The following is a 23,474-nucleotide window of genomic DNA, read 5'->3' as shown; positions in this document are numbered from 1 at the left end:
AAAGGGCTGCATTAAGAGTAAAGCATTAAACTTAAGGTGGATATGTATATCAGAAACCAAATGCATGAGGGAACTCAATGCTTAGAAGTGATAGAGGAAACTTTTAGCATATTAGTAGGAAAACAAACTAAAAATATGACAGATGAATATTATTCTATGCAAAAATAAAAAAGGTGTTAAGTGGGAATACACTAATAGGTCAAGGACCGAATAAAATGCAAATAGAACTTACAAAAAATAGAGCTGCTTTGAGCAGTAATACAAATTACTATTTTGGATAAATAACTGGTTATTTCATACTTTGGAAAATATCTAAAGTTTTAAAGGTAGAAGTAACTCTTTGCTCCTTTGGGAGTCTCCCCTGAGGGAAGTGACCCTCGTTTTGGGGGAGATATTCCTTATAAATGGTGAATAATAGGAGTGAGGATTTTATAGCCAGTTACAGTTTATGATTTTCTTTTCCTTTTTTTTTTTGTACTGGGGATTGAACCCAGGGGTTCTCTTTTTTTTTATATATATTTTTTATTTGTAGGTGGACACAATACCTTTATTTTATTTTTATATGGTGCTGAGTATCGAACCCAGGGCCTCAATGTACGCTAGGTGAGCACACTACTACTGAGCCACAACCCCACCCAAACCCAGGGGTTCTTTAACATGAACTACATCTTCAGCCTTTTTTATTTTTAATTTTAAGACAGTGTTTTGCTAAGTCGTTGGGGCTGGCCTCAACCTTGGGATCCTCCTGTCTCAGCCTCTGAGTCGCTGCAATTAACAGGCATGTGGTACATCACCTTTTAAAGAAATCTGGAAGCCTTGGCCTAACACTTCTGTTTGTGTCTCTTTGACGAAAACCCAGTCTCAGGACCACATCATCTGTAAGGGAGCTTTAAGTCTGGCTTTCTTTGTAGCCTTGAGTAAGATGGAGCTTCAGTTACTTTTCATTTGGTGTTCGTAGTAAGAGAGGTGAGCTAGATACTTACAGACAACCTACAGTAGTTGTCTTGTCCTGCTCTCTCTGATTCACTTATTGGACAATTGTCTTCCCAGTTAAAAAAGTAAACATAATGGGCTTTCTTTCATTTAAAGCACAAATAATAGATTATGCACCATTTCACAAAGGAATGAAAGTAACCAAACTGAGCGTCTTAACATAATTATTTAAATTTGAGTAAATGCAATAGTGAATCCAGACTTTCTGGATTACTCTGCATCCCCTGTCTTAATCACTTCGATAGTTCAGGTGACCTGCTGACACTTTTTTGCCTGCTGCCTAGAGAAAATTTTGTCACAACGAATTCAGAGAATGCCTAGCTCTTGCAGAGTCTATCAAATCTAAATTTTTCAAGGAAGTAGATTCCCCCCACCCCCAATTACAGATGTGGGAAATGCAAGGGTAAAATGCAGTTGCTTTACCCAGGATCCCAGGTTGCATTAACTGTAGATGGAACTAAGACCCCCCTTTTGGAGCTTTTGCTCTATTCCACACACTCAGATATGTGCTCTGTGTGTAAGTAGCAGTCCCATGCAATGTGTGTGTGCCATTGTTTGTTTTGCAAAGAGATATCAAGTAACCTGCCAGAAGTCATGTGTGTAGAGGCATTGTGCTTGTGTGCTGTGCCTCCTCCCACCCAGGGGCTCTCCTTTTCCTCTCCACCTCTTATCCCTGAATGTTGGGGCTGGTGGAGGGTTGTTGATTCATGGTTGAAGAGCTGTGACGCACTGTGAGCTAACTAAAAGCTCTCACACACTGTCTTAATGAGAATTCTTGATTGCAAATGACTGAAAGGTATTGAACAGTCTCAGGTAGCCTAGAGAGCATAGGCTACGATTTGGGTACCTGGGACTCAGTCTTAGGGGCCAATGCTCTCATTCACTTAACTCCGCCCCTCCCCTCCTGAGAACCTTTTTTTTTTTTTTTTTTTGCGGTACTGGGGATCAAACTCAGGGCCTTGTGATTGCGAGGCAAGCACTGTACCAGCTGAGCTATCTCCCCAGCCCTTGTTCTTATTCTTCAATCCATGCCTCAGAGAGAATGGTGGACATAAACGGAGTTCTCTTCTGGCTCACCCTGTTAGGGCAGGCCACCCTCAGGGAAAGAGTTTATTTTTCCCTCTCTGCCCTTTTTGGGTTGGGTGAAAGTATGCGTGGAATACCCATATGTTAAATTCCAAAGAAGGGCAATTATTTGGTGATCTGGCTTCCTTAATTGGTCTGATCTGGCTTTAGGCTTCCTTCATTTCCCCTCTTTGGGTGCAGTCCTAAGGCCATGGGCACCATGCTTGGTAACTAGCTCCCTTGGGACCAAATGAATGGGCAAGAAGACACCAGAAGTAGAGGATTCTGGGTGGACCAAATCTGCAAATTAGTTTTGAGTCCTTAATGACTTTTTATATCACCCTGAAATGAGTATCTGTGACTTTGAACAGAACATCAGAGCTGGGGATTGTTTTCTTTAATTTCCAGTTACCATCTTTTGTTTCTTTATTTTTGCTTTGCTGGGGATTAAACCCTGGCTTCTAACCCTGAGCTTCATCCCTAACTCACCAACTTTTGTTTGGGAAAAACTTCAGGAACTCCATCTTCTTTGTTCCATCAAGAGCATTTGTCTTTTTTCCTCTCCTCCCTCCCCTGCTTCCCTGGAGGTGAAGTTTTTGCCTTTTTTCTGATTGCTTTGGGACTCTTTAATGACACCACTGATCATGTTTCTGTGATTTCATTGGTGCCAGGAAGTTTGAAATTCCCAACCCCTGTCCTGTAACAAATTAGCAGTCCCATACTGCACATCGGCTTTTAACCTCCTCCAGAGGTCCGGGACATCTCTTTTCCTCAAGTCTTGATGTCCTCATCTACTTATTCAAGATTAGTTTGTGTGTTTGTCATTAGCTTCCAATAACTTGATTCTGGATGGGGAGGGTGTATCTATTAAAGGTACGTTTCCCCCTTGAATATCTGGTTTTTATCTGGTATTTAAATTGCACATGTTGCTGAGTGCTGTGGCACATAACCATTAATCCCAGTGACCTCAGAGGCTGAAGCAGGAGCATCAGCAAGTTCAAGTCCTGCCTCAGCAACTTAGCAAGACCCTGTCTCAAAATAGAAGATAAAAGGGCCGGGTGTATAACTCGGTGGCAAAGCATCCCTGGGTCAAATCCCCAGTCCCCCGCCCCCCAAGAAAAAGGGTAAGTAAATAGTATGTCTGATGAATAACTGGCTATGAATCAGTTTTTTTTTTTTTTTTTTTCTTTTTAGGTATATATGACAGTAGAGTGTATTTTGACGTATTATACATAGTGTATAACTTACTAGGATCACATTCTGTGGTACATGATATAGAGTTACACTGGTCATGAATCAGAGTTGAGTTAGAACTGAGAGAGCATGTCTTCAAAACAGTTCTAGAAAGAAACCCAGACTTTGTAAATATTGAATTAATTCCAGGTAGTCCTGTAAAGAGGATCTGGGAATATCAACAACAAAGGGTGTGTGAAGGATGTCTGTAGTGTACCCTCTCTGTGCTTTAGGGTGTTAAGAGGGCAGCCCCCCCATGTTGTTACTGTTTTTTAGAACATTCTACTGCTTTCATTTTGCTTCTTTTTCTCAAGGTGTAACTATTTTCCCTTTGGTGTATTGGGACTTGAATCCAGGGCCTCCTGCATGCTTGGCAGGAGCTCTGTCACTGAGCTGTCTTTATTTTTTAATTTTTTTAAAAAAATTTTTATATGTTGATGGATCTTTATTTTTTATTCATTTACTTATATGTGGTGCTGAAAATCGAACCCAGTGCCCACACATGCTAGGCAAGCACTCTACCACTGAGCCACTACCCCAGCCCCAACCTGTTTTTATTTTTGAGACAGGGTCTTGCTGAGTTGTCAGAGCTGATCTTGAACTTAATCCTCCTGCCTCAGCCTCCCGAGGAGCTGGGGTTACAGGTGTGTGCCACCACACCCAGCTGAGTGTAACATTTTTAGTGTACTTTATGAGACCTTCTGAGGTACCAGGAATAGTAGTTCTACATAAGACAGCTTTGATTGTTAATTACTGTATTTTATCACATTTATGATGTTGTTGACTGTAACCAAGAGGAAGAAAAGCCCACTGACAATATTAGAATGAATTCTATCTTGGAAGATGTTAAACATGACAAAAACGACAATTTAGGGTGGACCATAGTAGTTCCTCATATCCAGTATAGGAGACTTAGAGTGTATGGATGATGTTCACATTCTCTATTACCGTCTGACCTACAGGACACTTTAATACCAATCACCACTGTCCCTGTAGCAGATACCCCTAGTTATAACCTGGAATTTTTCTCTTCAGAACTCAGATTTGGCCTTAGACTCCTCCATATGAAGTGGCCCCAACTCAGTAGTTGGCTGGCACACACCGATTCCCCATGCCTAGCTTGAGACCCTCAGCTTTGAAATGTTGGCTTAGATCTGTTTGTTTCTGAAAGATGATCACGTGTTCTTTCTTTTTGCATCTGCTCATTGAATTTATTTTTTCTTATTGCAGACCAGCCTTTCTGTTTTGAAAGTTGACCCAGCCCTGCTACCTATTGTCATTTCCCTTCAACACACGTGCCTGTTTCCCCAAAGCCTTGCTTCAGAGTGGGAACTAGGTGCATATACCTTGTGATGACCCTCATTCCATTTTACCTCTGCATAGAGTTACTTTGTGCTTCTCAATCTAAGGAATGATAATATCCTTGCATGCTTAGCAATTGCTCAGACTGCAGTAAGATTTGAATCCCTCCTGTCTGTTTGAAAAATGGGAGAAACCATTTTTGCCATAGAACAGGGTGATAGACACAAGGACCTACAGGCACCTGAAGAAACAGAGGAGTAAATCTGGTTGAGACCTTAGGGCCAGAGGTGAGTAGGGCAGCCAGGCCATCCCTGTACAAAGGGAGTGTCACACCAGTTTCTCCCACCAGTCCTTGCCCTGTAGGAATAAGGGACCGCTATTTTTCCACTTTGTCTGCGTTTCTAATTTTTTGGAAGAATCAGTTTGACAGTTGTATGACGTTGAGATAAATAGGAAGCAGTCTGCCATCTCTGCTTTCTCTTGGGTGTTAAGAGGTGTTGTGTGCTTGGTCAGACACTGACTTGGACACTGGCTGTGTGCTGAAAGGAGGTGGTACCTGTATAAAGCTTTCTGCTTTTAGCCCCCCACTCCCACCCTCTGCCGTTCAGAGACTGTGATGCTTCAGACCACAAATTGGGATAAAGGACTCTTCCTTTGGCTTCCAGTTTTTTTTTTTTTTTGCGGTACTGGGGATTGAACTCAGGATCTTGTGCTTGCAAGGCAAGCACTCTACCAGCTGATCTACCTCCCCAGCCCGGCTTCCAGTTCTTAATAGCAGCAGCATTTTTGTTTTTCACCCTGGCAACAATGTTGATTCTAGTCTCCAGCTTTGGCCACTCCAGAATTAGCTGGGTATGACCTCCGGGTCCTCCTAACTGCAGCTTTCTTCCCTTTTGTCGTGTCCCCTCCCCCATTGCTGAGGGAATGCTTCTTGCAGTTAGAATCTGTGTCTAACTCAGTATGCTCGTGGCCCTAGCATTTCTCCCACACCTATTCAACCATTTCCCTCAAACGTCTAGTGAGAGCCTGGCGCAGTGGTGCATGCCTCTGATCCCAGCGGTTTGGGAGGCCGAGGCGGGAGGTTCGAGAATTCAAAGCCAGCCTCAGGAATTCAGCGAGACTCTGTCTCTAATAAAATATTTTTAGAAAGTGTTGGGGAATGTGGCTCAGTGGTTGAGCATCCCTGGGTTCAACCCCCAGTACAAAGAAAAAGGAAAAAAAAAAAAGGTCTAGTGAGATTTCTATTTATTTCCCTGGAATCCTGACCAACAGTCCGACATGTTCAAAATGTATCAGTCCCATTCTGGCATCTGCTTGTAGGCACATTTTTTTACTTGGTTATTCTAAGTTTTTAACTTTTGGGTCATTTGAATGGCTCTATCTGCTTCAATTTGTTGACTTCTGTATTAGTTTCTTAGGGGGAGTTTTGGCAAACAACTACAAACTGGCGACTTAAAATACTAAGAATTTATCCTCTCATGTTCTGGAGGCCAGAAGTCCAGAATCCAGGAGTCAGCAGTCTCTGCTCTCTTGGCTCTGAGGAGGACTTCTCTGTTCTTTACCCTAGCTTCTGGTAATCACCAGAATTTTTGGTTCCATGTATTGCTTTAAATTTCTACATCTGTGACTTGCCAGGCTCTTTTACTCCTGCGTGTGGGTGTTATCACAAGGCTGCCTGTGAACACCAGTTGTGGATTTAAGACTCACTGTAATCTAGCATAAACCTTTTTTCTTTTATAAACTTAACTTCCTCCCTCCCTCCCTCCCTCCCTGGGGATTGAACCCAGGATCTTGAGAACACATATTAGGCAAGTGCTGTACCCCCAGCCCCCTTTTTTCACAATTTGTATTTTGACATGGGGGGGTCTCCCTAATGTTGCACAGGATGGCCTTCAACTTGCAATCCTCCTGCATGTGCCACTGTGCCCAGCTTATAAACTTTTCTTAATTACATCTCTCTATATGAACTATATCCAAAGAGAGACGTTTTGAGGCTTCAGATGTACCCACAGTTTTAGAGGACAGTGTTTAATCCAGTGCAGCTGGGTGGAGTTGGTAAACATACTTATGGCCAAAGATATGTGCAAATATAAAACTTATAGATTATTCCTACAATCTATAATGTTTATTTTACACCAAGGTTGACTTTAGTGCCTTGGACTGTGTAGTCAGTTTGACACATCACAGCACTTGGGACAGGGCTGTAAAGATGGTGCAGAAACACTCTGGACAGGTGTGGTACACTTCAGTTTACCAAAAGAAATGGCATTTTTTGTTGGGCTTTGAAACTGAGGGTGAGTTTGGAAGAGACGGCATCACAGGCTGTGAACCAGATCTGCCCAGTACCAAATGGGACCATCTCAGTGGGTTCTTAAGCCTTGTAAGGAACTGGGGCAGAAAAGAGAAACCAGGTAGTTATTTGAGCCATGGGTGTTTGGGTCATCTGCACTGTGAGTGTTAATTGCATGCCATGAATGTGTCAGCTGTTACCTGGACCCAGGAGGATTAAATGTGGCAAGTAGAGGCCTCGGTTGTACCTGACAGAACAAGTTACAATTATTGGGTTGGAAGAGCATTCATAAGAGTAAGGTCAGGCTGGGACTCTGGCTCAGTGGAAGAGTTCTTGACTGGTATGCATGAGATCTTGGGTTTGATTCCTGGTACCATCGAACAAAAAAGCTAGGTCATGTATTGTACGATTCCATTTGTAGAAAATCTCCAGAACAGACGAATCTGTAGAAAGTAGCTTAGTTGCCATGGGAGAAAGAGAAGCTGGCCGGTGCCTGCCTGATGGATTTGGGAGTTTTGTTTTCAGGTGTTGGCGAAGTTCTGGAGCTGTTTAGTTGTATGGTGGGAAAACATTCAGTGTCATTAACGGTAAATTTCCTGATGTGTGTTTTATCACAATTCAGAAGCAAATTAAGGAAAGAAATGTGAATCTGCCCTGAGTCTGTGACAGTCCAGCTTCGTTTGTGATATAAGCTGTGGAGATAAGTGGTTGAACTCCAGTTCCAGCCATAGGTCATCTCACCTTTCCCACCTAAATGGGAGGGATCTCTCTCCCGTTCACCATTCCAGGGTTGGAGGGGACTGGTAAGGTGCCCTCATCCTTAGAACTAGTAGGAGCTGGGATTTGACCTTGGGTTAAACTGACTTGACTCACCTGCCTGACGGGCCCAGGACTGCCCCAAGTTTTAGCAACAGCAGTGACATATTCTTGACTCCCCTCAGCCTGTGGGAAACTGGAGGGATGCTCCATCACCCTCCCTTACTCCTCAGCCGCCGTGAACCTCCAAACCCCTTATTTGCCTCCCAGGTCCTTTAATTGGATCACCTGCTCTGAAACTTGTTGCTCCATTAGCAGTCAGATTGGAATCCCTGATTTAATTCCCCAGTATCTCAAAGAAATCCTTGTGGCTTTTGAACACTCATCATGTAATATTAATGAAAACACGGAGCCTTCTGTCGGGATTAATTTTTTATGAACAATAATATGTCTGATTAAACCTGCTGATTTACTGGGGCTGGTGGTACAGGGTTGGAGGGTGTGGGAGGGTGTCGGAGTCTCTGACCGCAGGGCATGGTTTCTTACTTGGAATGGGTGATATTCCCAGTGAGCACTTGGTGTCAGTTCAGGCTGGGACAAGCTAAGTTGCTGATGACTTGGCAGGACCCTGATGGATTGATTAGCTACTAAACCGTTATTCCTCCTCGTGCGAGAGACAGACCTGGCCTGTAGGATTTTCCCTGGTTGAGGAGTCAGGCCATTAAATCTGGGAAAGCTTCTTGTGTGTCCAGAGCGAACACGTTATATCTGATCCTCTTTTCCTGGTTTTCGGCAGCCGCCCAGCTTACTGGTTTCACTGTGTCAGTCTCTTAACAGCCTGACATTCACCGTGTAGGTGCCATTTCTCATACAAAGAAACCCAGCTATTGCCAGCAGCTCCTTCAGTTACATATCTAACAAATGCCACTCTCCCTGAGTGCCTGCTTTCTTTCCAAGAAAGTGGATCAAGTGGACTGGCTGTTAGCTCTTCACGTCTGCTAGGAATAGATGCACGAGGAGTGAAGGATGTTCTAAGGTCTCAAAGGTGTTTTTTTTTTTTTTTTTTCTTTCCCCCTAGCTGAGCATCGAGCAGGCCCAGACGGTGGCAGAACAGGTGGAGATGAAGGCGAAGGTGGTCCAGTCGGAGGTCAAGGCTGTGACTGCAAGGCATAAGAAGGCCCTGGAGGAGCGGGAGTGCGAGCTGCTGTGGAAGGTATTGGGGAGCCCATCTCACGCACACACACACACTACACACACACACACACACACCCACACACACCACACACACACCAACACTCACAGCCACACCCATACCCACACCCAGTCATACCCACACACCACACCCACTCATACCCACACACCACCCACACACACACCACCCACACTACACATACACTACACACACACACCAACACTCAGCCATACCCATACCCACACACCACACCCACACCCAGTCATATCCACACACCACACCCACACACCACATACATCCACACACCACCCACACACCCCCCCACACATACCACACACACCAATACTCACAGCCACACCCATACCCACGCACACCACACCCACACCCAGTCATACCCACAGACCACACACCACACACACTCACCCCACACTACACACACACACCACACCCACACTCCCAGTTACACCCATACCCACACACACACCACACACACCAGACACACTCACACCCACACACACCTACACCCACTCGCACCTACACACCACACTCACACACACACACACCCCAGCCAACAGAACTGTACAGGAATCCTAGTCTAAGCTCTGGGTTTAGAACACTTGGTCATTTTCCAGAAAGAGGAGGGGGCTGGTCTCTGGAACATTGTGGGTGCTGTGTGTGCAGCAAAACAACAAGAGGCCTTTTCAGATGCAGTTGGGTAACCAAGACTGGAAGGAGTCTCAAGTTTTATATTGCACACACTCAAAAGGAGGCAGAAAGAAGGGAGAACAATCAAAACTGTTGTTGGGCAAGGCAGGCTGGTAGGAAACATTCTTATTTTTGGTGTCCTGGCTGGTTGCACTTCCTGACCCCTGTGAGAAGTCAGTTTTCCACTTGGGAGGGCAGTGAGTGTGCCCTTTCTTCCTGTCGGAGCAGGAAAGAGCACTGAGCCGGCTGGTGTGCTGTTCAGATAAGAATCGGCTAGAAAGACCACTCACCCCACCCCTGGTGAGCATCTCAGGTTTTCCTTTTCTGATTTTGTATTCCCACCCAGGAAGATGCAGTTATGTCTATAAATGGGCCAGTACCCTATGCTGGTTCTTTAACTATAATTAACATTCTCTGAACACAGATAAGACCACATTGCTGACTTAACAGGACATACTTACGCATTTGTGGGCTTGTTTTGATCTCAGTAGATGACGGGAGGGATGGTGTCTCCATTTCTGAAAGTGACCCTATTAACCACTGTGCCCTGAAATGTTCTGTAAGGCTACATTGGCATTTTCCATTTAGTTAACCTCAGAACTCTCCTGCCACTTCTGACTTCTTAAGGGATATGGTTTAATTGCCTCACAAGAAGAGTGGGGGTGGGGTGGGGTGGATTAGTCCCAAGATTTAATCCAGCACATGTTTTCGAATGCCTTCATGGGTATCGCATCATTTTCAGACACCGAGATGTCCCCTTGGGTCTGCCAATTCCGTGCCACCCACGAATGTTAATTATAACTGGAGGGGCCCACCTCTTGCAACCTGAGAGCTTTGGAGTGAATTCTGCCACAAACTGGCTCTTCTGGATTTCCTGATGAAAAAGGCCTTTGTGTGGGGGGCTTTGGTGACTCTCACCTCCTGTGAGGCTGACCGCTGTCTTGTCTAAGAGGCAGTTCTCTTCGGGGCAGTGAAAATCAAGTGTCTAGGAGAAGCATGCTAGGAAGGAAGAGCCAGCCCTTCTTGTGCCATTGTTTCTACTGCCTCCCATTCTTAAGTCATAATTTCACAACAGGGTGGTTCATTCTGAAGGCCCTTCAGTCTCATTTATATATATTTTTTGCTTTGGCTTCTTGCCCCTGATCTGGTGAAATTCCCCCCTGTTGGGATAGTTACTCATTTTTCTGCTCTTTCCCAGCAAAGCCTTCTGCCTGTCTCTGTTCTGGGTTTCTCTTTGTCGTGTAAGGGTTTGTTTCTTGCAGATGAAGATACAAGAGTGTAAGGATTAAGTCTTAATTTGCCAGACCACCCGGTTATGTATCTGGACACACCCTATCATTCTTGTACCTTACTCTCTAGTGGACTGGGCTGCCTACCTTATGGTGAGCTATAGCTACAGTTGCATAATCTCATGGGTCAGAACCAAAGGTAGCGGTTTGGCCCAGTATTAGACCAAAGGACAAAACTTCTTTCATTTAAGTCTACCTGGCTTAAATGTACACACATACTGGTTCCACAGGGAACAGAATGGGTCAAAACCACCAGTCTTCACTGCTCAAGGGAAAATTAGATTAAAATCCAGACCTGAGGTCAGTGGGCCCTTATCTGAAATAGACTTTCTGTGGCTTTCAGTGGAGTACTCAGAAGCATGATCCTCGTCAAACAGTGAGAACTTGTTGGGTAACTTCACTCCCTTCACACAGGGTAAATCACTTTGAGTTATGGAACTTTTTTAAGTGTTTGAATGCAAAAAAAAAAAAAAACAAACCTGAGAGGGACTTGAGACATAGCTCAGTTGGTAGAGTTCTTGCCTTGTAAGCACAAGGCAGGTCTTGAGTTCAATCCCTGGCACCGGGGGGAAAAGAAGTTATTTAAAAAAAAAAAAAAAAAAAAAAAAAAAAAAAAAAACAAACAACTGAGGGGCTGGGGAGATAGCTCAGTCGGTGAAGTGCTTGCCTTGCAATCACAAGGCCGTGGGTTCGATTCCCAGCACCACACACACAAAAAAAACCAACTGAGAATTGTTCTGTTTCATTAGTCAGACAAAATATATGTGCAGATGATTCGAGAATTTTCAGAAGAAGTTTCTTTTCTAGGTCAGAGTTTATGTCCATATATTACAGCTTTTTAGATGTAGAGGGCTTTTTGTTGTTTCCAAATGTTTGCTCTCTCTAGATTTGGATGCAGGGCATTTTAGGTTCCTAGCTAAGTTTCTCAAATGTGTTCTTAAAATAAGGAAGTAAAGGACTGAGAACGTAGCTCAGTGGTAAAGTGCTTGACTGGCCTGTGTGCAACCCCTGGGTTTTCTTCTGCGCTCCTGCAAACACAGAGGCAGAGAGCTACTGGGTGTGAGTGGGGCTTTTGTAATCTTGAACCCCGCCCCCGCCCTAGAATCTCCACCTGAAGTCTCCTCCCTTCTTGCATGCATATAGGCTTGTGTGTGAGAGACAGGGAGAAAGAATTCTTTGAAGAACTCCCTGACTCCTGGTATACCTGCAGTCAAAATCCAGTGTTTGATAGAGAAAAGTCTTGTGTCCCCCTCTACTGTCCTTTCTGCCACTTTCCTGTCCCTCTTCACTGCCGCCTCTGTTGTCTCAGCCCCAGTCATCCCTCACCTGAGTGACAGCTGGTGTCCACTTTCTTGTTTGCCCCCCTCAAGTCATGCTTCACACACCTAGACCTTGGCCAGCACAAATCCATTCATGTCAGTCGCTACTTTAGAACTGTTTTTGTTTATTTTCTTTTTCCCCTCCTTATTCCTTTCTCTCTCTCCTCCTTTTCTTCTTCTCCTCCCCTCCACCCCCTCTTTCCCAGGGGTTGAATCCAGTGTGCTTTACCACTGAGCTGCATCCCCTACCTCTATCAGATCTATCTATCTATCTGTCTATCTATTGATTGATCAATTTGATCGATCGATCAATCGTGGTGCTGGGGATGGAACCCAGGGCCTCATGCCTGCGAGGCAAGTACTCTACCAACTGAGCTATATCCCCAGCCCCTGCTTTTTATTTTGAGACAAGGGCTCCTCAAGTTCCTGAGTCTGGTCTCTAACTTGCAATCCTCTTGCCTCAGCCTCTAAGTAGCTGGGATTACAGGCGTGTACCACCACACCCAACTCCTTTTATACTTTTAAATCATCTCTGGCTTACTTATAATACAAAATACATGTAAATACTGTGTAAATAATTTCATTATTTCATTGTTGGCTGTCTTGGGAATACAGGACCAGGCGCTTGCTTGGCACTTGCTCTGTTCTTTAGCTATATACCCCCAATCCTGTGTAAATTCTTATTCTGTATTATTTAGGGATGACAAGGAAAAACATCTATACATGTCCAGTAGATACAATTTTCCTCAAATATTTTTGATCCACAGTTGCTTAAATTCATGTGTGTGATTTGAGAAGAAGTTGAAATATTGGAGAGATGGCCTCTCTACTCCTTAAATACTTGAGTGTGTTACATAGCCTCAGTATCATTATCAAAATCAAAAAGTAAGCCTTCCCCTCCCAAAAAAAGAGAGTTCAATTATCCTTTTCTGTCTCTCTCCCCACCCTGCACCCCACTACTGGTGCTGCTTGAACCCAGGGACAATTAACCACTGAGTCACATCCCCAACCCCATTTTTATTTTTTAATTTTTTAAAATTTCGAGATGGTCTCACTGAGTTGCTGCTGAGGCTAGCTTTGACATCTTGATTCTCCTGCTTCAGCCTCCCCAGCTGCTGGGGCCTTGCCCCTGCCCCCCCCCCCCCACCCTTTTTTTTTTTTTTAATAAAGGAACTGGGGTTCGAACCCAGGACTTTGTACATGTTAGGGAAGTTAAATCTTGATACAGTGACAGTGTCTAAGCCTCAGACCCCAGTTACACTTCAGCAGTTATCTCAGTAGTGTTCTTCATAACTGTTTCTCCCCCACATCAGGATTCAGTCCAGAATCATTGCATTTAGTTGTCACGTCTCTAGAAGCCATTTCCTATAACCTGGAACTGCTTATTAGACTTTTTTTGGTGTGTGTGGGGGTTGATTCAGCTGTTCTTTTGGTGAGTAGAAGCCAGTTGTGGGTTTTTTTGGTCCTCTGCAGTGCTGAGGATCGAACCCAGGTCCTTGCATGTGCTAAGTGGGGCCTCTGCCACTTCTAACCCCAAACCAGGTTGGACTGTTGATAGACCCAACATGGGTCTCTCTGAAATTGACAAAAAAACAAGTCCGTACATGTTCAGGACAGACGCATTTCCCCCCTCAAAGGTATTCTGTCTGCAGTAGCTTAAATCCATGGATGTGACCTGTGGATGCCGAGGACTTAATTTTTAAACCTGTGTCCTCTCTCCTTGCTCTTACCGTTTCCTCCAGGTAGAGAAGATCCGCCAGGTGAAAGCCAAGTCTCTATATCTGCAGGTTGAGAAACTGCGGCAAAACCTCAACAAGCTTGAGAGCACCATCAGTGCCGTCCAGCAGGTCCTGGAGGAGGGTAGGGCACTGGACATCCTGCTGGCCCGAGACCGGATGCTGGCCCAAGTGCAGGAGCTGAAGACCGTACGGAGCCTCCTGCAGCCTCAGGAAGATGATCGGATCATGTTCACACCCCCTGACCAGGCATTATACCTCGCCATCAAGTCCTTTGGCTTTGTTAGCAGTGGGGCCTTTGCACCGCTCACTAAGGCCACAGGTGATGGCCTCAAGCGGGCCCTCCAGGGTAAGGTTGCCTCCTTCACTGTCATTGGCTATGACCACGATGGTGAGCCACGCCTTTCAGGAGGTGACCTCATGTCAGCTGTGGTCCTTGGCCCTGATGGCAACCTGTTTGGTGCAGAGGTGAGTGATCAGCAGAATGGGACTTACGTGGTGAGCTACCGGCCCCAGCTAGAGGGTGAGCATCTGGTGTCGGTGACCATGTGCAACCAGCATATTGAGAACAGCCCCTTCAAGGTGGTGGTTAAATCAGGCCGCAGCTACGTGGGCATTGGGCTCCCAGGCCTGAGCTTTGGCAGTGAGGGTGACAGCGACGGCAAGCTCTGTCGCCCTTGGGGTGTCAGCGTGGACAAGGAGGGCTACATCATTGTTGCTGACCGCAGTAATAACCGCATCCAGGTATTCAAGCCCTGTGGCTCTTTCCATCACAAATTTGGCACCCTGGGCTCCCGGCCGGGGCAGTTCGACCGACCAGCTGGGGTGGCCTGCGATGCTTCACGCAGAATCGTGGTGGCTGATAAGGACAATCATCGCATCCAGATCTTTACCTTCGAGGGCCAGTTCCTCCTCAAGTTTGGTGAGAAAGGAACCAAAAATGGACAGTTCAACTACCCTTGGGATGTGGCAGTGAATTCTGAGGGCAAGATCCTAGTCTCAGACACCCGGAACCACCGGATCCAGCTGTTTGGGCCTGATGGGGTCTTCCTGAATAAATACGGCTTCGAGGGGGCTCTCTGGAAGCACTTTGATTCCCCACGGGGTGTGGCCTTCAACCATGAGGGCCACTTGGTGGTCACCGACTTCAACAACCACAGGCTCCTGGTCATTCACCCCGACTGCCAGTCAGCACGCTTCCTGGGCTCAGAGGGCACCGGAAACGGGCAGTTCCTGCGCCCCCAAGGTGTGGCTGTGGACCAGGAAGGGCGCATCATTGTGGCGGATTCCAGGAACCACCGGGTACAGATGTTCGAGGCCAATGGCAGCTTCCTGTGCAAGTTTGGCGCTCAAGGCAGTGGCTTTGGGCAGATGGACCGCCCTTCCGGCATCGCAGTCACCCCTGATGGAATGATCGTGGTGGTGGACTTTGGCAACAATCGAATCCTCATCTTCTAATCGCGTCTTCTAGGTTTCTGTGTTTGGGGTGTGCGTGTTCGTCTCTCTTTTTGAATTTCAAAGAAGAAGCAGTCTCAGGGAAATTTCTTTTTTTTTTTTTTTTTTTTTTTTTTTTCTTTTTGCCTCTTTTTTTGTTAAGAGAACAAGAAAAGTACAACATTGCTTAAGTCCTACCTCATCTTTATTTTTTTACAGATGAATGTACTTGTCTTTTGTGCAGGGATAGAGCCTGTGAAGTGATAATTTCTATCTACCTCATAAATCTTTACATCTCCTTCTCCAGCAGGCCCTCTTCCCTTCCTCAGTGGAACTCACATCTCCCTCGTTCCCCGCGTGAGGCGCGATATGCACAAGCCTAGCATCTCTATGGCTGCAGGGGCACTGGATGCGTGGGGCGGGGGTGTATTCTGTAGATTGAGCCAAGGAAACCCAAAAACTACTAAGTAAGAAAGCAAAAAAAAGAAAAAAAAAAAAAGAAAAAAAAAGTCTATAAAACATGGGAAAATAGGATTTAAAATTCATAATTATAGAGTATTTGTGTTTTTGAGAATGCTGTGTTTATGTGGGTTTAGATTGCGTTGTGTGGTCTGATTTTTTTTTTTTTTTTTTTTTTTTTAATTTTGGGGAAAAATATTTTTTTTAAATGCTGCAACAGAGGACTTTTCCTCTGTTCTCCTTTATTACCTCAGTGTGTCTAACATCCTTTCAGCATCTTTCTTCTCTTATTCCTGGGAGATGTGGCTGTGGCTTGCTAGCCAAGAAAAGCAGACCGTTTGTATTCTAGGGTATCTGATTTTGGTTTCTTTTAAGGGCGGAGGTGTGTGGTGTGTGCATGCGTGCGTGTGTGTTTTAAAGCTGTCTTGCACCCAGAAGAGTAGAGCTGGGAATGACACACCACATCCCAAAGAACCTTTTCTTTTCATACTTTGGCTTCTAAAAAATAGACGTAGCTCAGGATTCTTAATGAAAAGTATTCTCAAAAGTTAATTATTCTTAGGTTGTTTTTGGTTATAAAGAGTTCAGTGGAAGGAAGGAGAAAACCGTCCTCATTCTCAGAGAGAGGGTTTTCAGACATGAACTGACATGTGCTGAGGGAGTAAGTAGAGGGCACTGGCCAAGCCCGGCATCCCCAAACCAGGGACTGTTCAGGAGGGGCAGGGGTCCTGCCCTGACCCCCGAGTGAGTGTTCTGTAATGCTAGGAGTTTCTTTTCCTGAGAAGAGAAGCAAAGGAATTAACTTTTATTATTAAAGCACAATTTTTTTCCTGCTTTGGAAGTTCAGGGAAATAGAACATTTAACCATCCAATGAATCAGAGCAGCCCGTTCCCCTACCCTCTGCTGGGCCACTTACAGAATCGTTGCATCCGAGTGACTGTAGGACCTCATGGTTAACGTGACTTTCCCCCCCAACCCTCAGGGCCTTTGAATGTAAAGGATTTGTAAACCAAATCACCCCAACCTGAAATGTATGTCATAGTAACTTTTCTTAAACTTGTATCTCGGTACCAAAGAATGAAGAAAGCTTGTGTAAGCCAGCACCCTCCCCCCCACCCCCGCAGTACTGGGGGGGTATCATCTTTGTCACTTTACAGGATTGGTTTCTTTGTTAGCTGGACTTGGGTGTAAAACTTTGTGCTTCTAGGCATTTTCTGTCTCCTAAATGGAAAGCTGGTGTAGCTGATAGATACACTGCTTGTTAGAACCCAGGTGGGGCCCTATTTCCCCCAAATAACTGACATAAGACCCAAATTCTGAAGTAGCGATGTTCAGGAAAAAGGGGTGCTCTCAGACACCCGTGGCTTATGAGGGAGACCTCATATTTGAAACAGAAAGACTAACTGATCAGATTCTCATTCGTGTGTCTTAACAGCTATTGCAAAATGGATGTGGCTTTAAATGAGCAGAATTAACAAATGGAAGGGATTTACTTCAGTCATCCCCAAAGAAAAGATGACAATGGGGATAGTATGACCAGTCAGTCAAATGGCTTTCTCTATCCACCTATTTTCCACTTTTTTGTTTGTTTTAAAGTACTGGGGATTGAACCCCGGGGTGCACTACCACTGAGTTACATCCCTACCCTTTTAAAAATTTGAGATGGGGTCTTGCTAAATTGTCCAGCAAGTAACTGGGATCATAGGCATGCTGTAGATACCATGCCCAGCTAGAGATTTAATTTTCCAGTTCAAGCTAGGCTGTCTCCTTATCGCTTTAATTGTAGGGTTTCTGAGTGATCAAAATGGGGGGAGAACTCACCTCTCAAAAGGAGAGCTGTATGCAAACAAAGATAAGAAAATTAGAAGTATCTTCAAATTGTTGTCTCCCACCTGTGTGTTTTTAGGCAGGGAGGTGGTACAAGCTCCCTCTTTTTGAAATATAACAGCCGAATCTTATTTCCCATTTCTGTTCAGTTTACCTTTTATCTTACCCCCAAGTTCTAAGAGTTCATATAACTAAAGACTTTGACAGTTTTTGCTGTTGCTGTAGCTTGGAGGTAATCGTCCTTCTCCCCAAATGCCCACCCAAAACAACTGGTTTTAAATGCCTTTAAAATTCTTTTTTTTTTTTTTTTTTAATTGAAGAACTGGATCTTGACAAAAATTTTCTCAGAAATCCAGGTCCTATTTGTGACTGGGAAAAGTTATTTCAGTTGATCACCACTTTTTAAATTTTTTATTCCATCTTGGTTTTCATGATCATCTTCACACTTGTCTCCATTTCTCCATGTGGAGAAATATGGGTTCCTGAATGAGAATTTTTCTTGGTTGAGAAGAGTAGATAAAAAGACTTTAACATTTTACCATGGATTTGGTTGTGAAGCTGGGATTTCCTTTCCATGGCTCAAATGATCAGTTTAATAGACGGACCACTTTGTAGGCTTAGAGCACCTATGTAGGACTGCCCCTCAAAGTGGTTGTATAGGTGACCTCAGGGGTGGAAAATCTCCTTACCTTTCTGCACCCAAAGTTGTGCATGAGTGGCATCTGAGAAACATGGTCATGTTTGGGAAACTTTTGTTTTTAAAACAATCTGCCATTTGTGGCTGCCTGAAATAGACTCCTGACCCGTAGGGATTGGTGCTAAGCACTTTGGAGAGTGTTTATTGTATTATGTGGAATGTTCCATATCAAAGAAAGATGATTAAAAAGCCAACCTTTTCTGCTCCCTAGTGTGAGGCTTTCTAAAGCACATGCTTGTCTCCTGCCCCATAAAAGGTGATGACAGGGTAGGTAGGAATTGGGTCAAAGATGAGAGTCTTCAATGTGGTGAGAAAGACAAGGTCCTGGGTGCTGTGAGGCAGAATAAACTGTCCCTAGAGAGTGATGATTACACAGTTGTCCCCATGTAGGTCTGATGTGCTCAGGTGTCGGGTGGGACTTAAGGTCAGTCTGTTTTGGAGTGCCCATTGGAATTGCTTGTGTAGGTTTGAGTGTTGAGGTGTTTGAAGGAAATCTAACCCGTAGGTAAAAATGCTTTGACACCAACTTATCATTTCAAAACTTAGTCCTTTGAAAAAAAGAAAAATCATTTCTCTTTCAACTTGGTCACAAGAAGCAATCCTCTCTCTGAACTTGTGCTTAATTGTGGCTGATGGGTGACGCTTGAGTTGGCTGGATCCCAGTGGCCCAGGCCGTACCCCAGGTGCACTAACTCCTCAATCAATGCCCTTTAAGTCTAACTTATTTGGGGAAACACACAAGGGTACCATAATCAGAATCGGAATTATGTTTTGGGCCAAAGAAGTTGCCAGAATCAAGGCACTTTGTGATGGAGTGAAAAGAGAATAGCTTGAGATTGGCTCAGTGCATTTTACTCTGGTTAAGCCAAAGCTTAATTATTTGAAGAGGGAAATCTTTTAGGCTTGAAGCAGCAGAATACTCTTTATGTCTGTGTTACCTTCCTGTTTGGAAGATTCTAAGATTCTGTGTTCTGGTAGGTAGTGAAAGATATGCCAAAGTTTTAGGCTTGTTTTTCTGTTGTTTAAAAAAGAAAAAAAAAAAAATCCAGTGGTGCCAAAAAGTATTTAGGATATTTATTTAGAACATCGCTCTTACTGAGTTTCCAACAGTCTGGGGCTGTATAAAAGTCAGACTCACGTACTTGCGCATGATGGTTGCATAGAGCTGCTCCTTCCAAGGCTCTGAGGCTTTCTCTGGTTTTCTGTGGGCCAGGGGCACAGGACTCGGCGCCCCATCCCACACCGACTCCTTTCATTTAGTTCCTACCTCACTTTTGGTAAAAGTCATCTACCTCATGTTAGCAAATGATGGTTCTTGAAAAGAATAGTATTAATCCAGTGGGGAGTGGGTGGAAGTGGGAAGCTACCTCTATAAGAAATGTTTTCTTAAATCTCCAACCGGTTTCTTCAGGAGAAATGCTGGATTGACCTTTCAAAGAGAGACGGCAGGTAAATGCAGACATGAACCCAAGTAGTTCTCACCAATCAGGCTTCTCCCCCTCGGAAAAAGAACTGTGTATCCCTTTACCGTGTTGTTCAGTATTATGAAACTACTGGTTAATCAGATCTATTGGAGGATTTTGGAGGAATTAGAAATAAAAGACCTTAGGTCTCTTTTTCTCTTCAAGAGAAAAAATGTTTTATCTGTATTCCAATGTCTGCAAATACACCCTTTTAGGGGAAGTTTGAAGTCTAGTCGGGAACATCACGCATTTGAAGGGAATGAGAATCCTTTTGACTTCATGATTGTAATTGTAGCTTTCTGAACCCAGCAGGATGTCCATCACCATGATGTCGCAGCAATCACTGTTGCTTTTGAGCAGTGACTGGTGAAGTGTGTGTTGCTCTTTCGTTTTGTGTTTTAATTTTTTTTTCTACCAAAGGTAACATATTGACGGGTTTCCCCCACTCTTCTCCCCTCCCCTTTACTTGTTTGTTAAATACTTGATAAATTTGAGAAGCACATTATCAGGATATACTGTATTGACCTTCTGCCCCTCCTCTTCGCTGTTTAATTTTTGCTTCAGTGGGAAGAGAGGGTCCTAACACCACTGTAATAACAAGAGTTGGGTTTATAAATGTCATGGTGAAAGAAATACCTCAATAATGTCTATTTTAAAAACTGATCTTACGGGTTAACAAGCCAGCCTGGTGGGATGTTTTCCATCATCATTTAACCAGCAATGGTTCTAAAAGTTTTGTGTATCCACATGGTCTTAGACCTCCTTTTAATGATTGTATTAACTTACGAGCTCAGGTAGTATTTTTTCCTAAGGCTATCTCAGAGCACACTGGCTGAATGTTGGCGTGTGTAGCAAAGTGTTTACTTTCTTTAAATAACCAGCTCTGTAATAGTTCTTTATGTTTCTAGCAGTCTGTGTAGTTGTCTTTCTTCAGAGGAAGATTTTCACATTTATGGGGTTCTCTTGTGTTTAGGGTGGTAAGATATCTTTTTTTTCCCTTTTCCCCTAAAGTCCATGCAGATGAGGGTGGGTGGGTAAAGGGATGTTTTTAACTAGCATGGTAGGTATAGTCAGTTGGGTGGGAGGGTTGTTAGTATTTTTTTATGAATCTTGTTTAATACTGTCCATTAGCTCTCATGCCTGGTCAGCAAAATGCTTTGATTTTTTTTTTTTTTTTTTTTTTTTTTTTTGGCGGGGGGGAGTGTAGAATATGTGACTCGGTTGAGTGTTTTTTTTTTTTTAAAGGAAAAGTAAATGCAGGATTGGGGGACTCTTAACACGGGCCTTATGCCTGATGTTAGTCTTACTGACTAAATTAACCTAATTTTTTATTATTTGTTGCAGGTAAACTGGTGGGAGAAATACACACCACCACCATAACTTCCCTGGCTGCAGAAAGCAGCCTGTGTGGGGTGCCAACTGCCTATTGCTGCTTTTTATAAGTGGTTTTGGCCTTAAGAATTCTGACCCCATCATTTTGGAGGATGGGTGGGGAAATTAAGATTTTCCCCCAAACCTTTAGGCAAAAGTGTGTTTTTCTTTGTTCATTATTCCCCGCCTCCTTCCCTTTTTGGCTTTTACTTTTAAATCTTAACTGTTAATATTGCAGGCCGCAGGCATGACAGGCAATGAGCAGATGAAGAACCAATGGAAAAGTGTTCAAAAACTCCTGTGTTAGCTAACAGGCTTCTGAATGTATCGCTGTGGTCCACAGAGAAGGCTGGAGAAGGTAGCAAGGAGATGCTGTATCAGCTACTACAGCCTTAAAACAAAGTTGGTGTCTCTTTGGACTTTAAAATTGTTCCTATGCAGCTTATTTTATTTTTGTTTAATCAAATAAACAAGAGGGTTTTTCCATGGATATGATGTGTCTGTGTGATCATTTAATCCAGAATAAATATGGTTATAAGCACTGCTCTTGAGGAAAAGGGAGTCCATGAGCTTTGGTGGTGGACTACATTCTGCTCTTCAGTGTTTTCACAAAACAATCAAATGCCAGCATTTTAAAGTAGAAGAAATATTAAAGAGTCTAAAAGTTTTTAAAGTCTGGCTTTAATCCTGGGTCTGCCTTCTTCCAAAGGAGCTGAGAAGTGAATGTACCTTTAGAGGGACACAGACTGTGTGTAATTTCTCCTTTGCCACTGCCTGCCTCCTTTCTGGCTGGTAGCTGGCCTTAGAACCTCTGCCTGTGGGGATGGAGGCAGGGCAGAGGACTATTTTGTATTTAAACTCTGGCTCCAAGAGAAGTGAACAGCTCACTCATCTGGCTTCTCCCTTGGGGGTGAAGGGTTGCCTTGTAAAGTGCTATATGGATAATATTTTGTTTTTTACAATTCTGTGTGTTCAGAATTTATTTTGGGGATTCTTTTTCATCAGAACTAAATTTTACCAAACTAGGCTCACCTCAACCTAATGATTTTGTGTTTGTCGTCTTTTTTTTTTTTTTTTTTTTTTTTTTTTTAGTGGCACTGAGGATTGAACCCTGTGTCTCATGCATGTTAGCCAACCACTCTACCACAGAGCCATATTCCTAGCACTTTTAAAATTTTATTGTTGCCCTTGCTGGCCTGGAACTTGTGATCTTCCTGACTCAGCCTCCCGAGTAGCTGAGAATATAAGCGTGGTCTTCCACACCTGGTTTAGGCACCAGCTTCTAACAGTGCAGAGCATCAGTACCTGATACAGGGAAAGTTTGCTCTTTCTTTTACTTAATTCCATATTGGCTCTGAATATTTAAAATAATGTTTTCTTGGATGTTACCTTCTGCTTCAAAATTGTATCACATCCCTGCCAGTTTTTCCTGAAGACTCCAGATAGAATCTAACATAATGGATTCCAAATGCCTGTCTCTGCTCTCCAGCCTCCACCCACCCATTCTCCATTTCTTGTGCCAGTACTCATTTATTTCCCTTTTATTCTTAACTGGACACAACAGGAGATTGTTGAATTTGAAGGTTGGATGGATGTGCTGTTTTTTCTTATTTATTTATTTATTAAAGGAAAGAAATCTTAATTCTTCAAATCTCCAGGAAAAGCTAATAAAATGGTATATCCATTTCTAAGGGAATGAAAACTCTAAAGTCCACTCCTGATCAGTCCCCATGTGCTTCCTGCAGTCAATTCTAGGCAGTTGAGGTGGGTTTGGAGGGCCTTAGACTTTAAGGGTGACTACTCTAGTTTTTGTAGCAGCCTCCTGTAGCAAGGATCAACAAGAGTGGGAAGAAATGGGAACTTTCATTCACTGCGAGTGGATTGCAGATTGATGAAACACTTAAACACAATTTTGGTTAAACAGCCCACGTGTGGGCTATTACACTGCCCCCCACCCCCCATGTTTCCCCATTCACAATGCACACCAGGCACAGGGCCTGGGTTGAGGGGTGGGCTTTCTCTGCCTCCTTTCTATACAGTCATTGTAACAACACAACCTCTGGTAAGCATCAGGAAGCCAGCTTGCAGCATCTGGTATTACCAGGCAATTTCCCATCCAAGTACTAATCAGGCCCGACCCTACTTATCTTCCAAACCCAGAAGAGATCGAGTACATTCGGGTATAAGACCGTAGATATCTGTCAAACTGTCTTGATAAGTGAATCAAAGACCCATCCACATGGAACCTAGCACGTGAGTATTGATAGCAGTATTATTCACAATAGCAGAAAACTTTTAAGTTTTGCCCAGATGTCCTTCAACTAGTGACTAAATAAAGAGAA

General features: G+C 43.9%; 1 protein-coding gene and 1 pseudogene across 1 annotated transcript in view; one reads left to right on the top strand and one right to left on the bottom strand.

Moving 5' to 3' along the window:
• Trim71 (tripartite motif containing 71) overlaps positions 1 to 15,338 on the top strand; it is a 69,854-nt gene extending 54,516 nt beyond the window's left edge. The window contains exons 3-4 of the mRNA XM_047532304.1: positions 8,718 to 8,852; positions 13,887 to 15,338. Coding sequence (XP_047388260.1) covers positions 8,718 to 8,852; positions 13,887 to 15,338 — 1,587 coding nt within the window. The remainder of the gene's footprint in view (positions 1 to 8,717; positions 8,853 to 13,886) is intronic.
• Positions 15,339 to 23,090: 7,752 nt separating this feature from the next.
• On the bottom strand, positions 23,091 to 23,211 carry LOC124969659 (uncharacterized; annotated as a pseudogene).
• Positions 23,212 to 23,474: the final 263 nt, after the last annotated feature.

The sequence above is a fragment of the Sciurus carolinensis genome, chromosome 17 (genome assembly GCF_902686445.1).
Source record: "Sciurus carolinensis chromosome 17, mSciCar1.2, whole genome shotgun sequence".
In the NCBI taxonomy this organism is placed as follows: Eukaryota; Metazoa; Chordata; class Mammalia; order Rodentia; family Sciuridae; genus Sciurus; species Sciurus carolinensis.
Note: the sequence above shows the minus strand (reverse complement) of the source record. Positions and strands in the feature narration are given on the sequence as shown.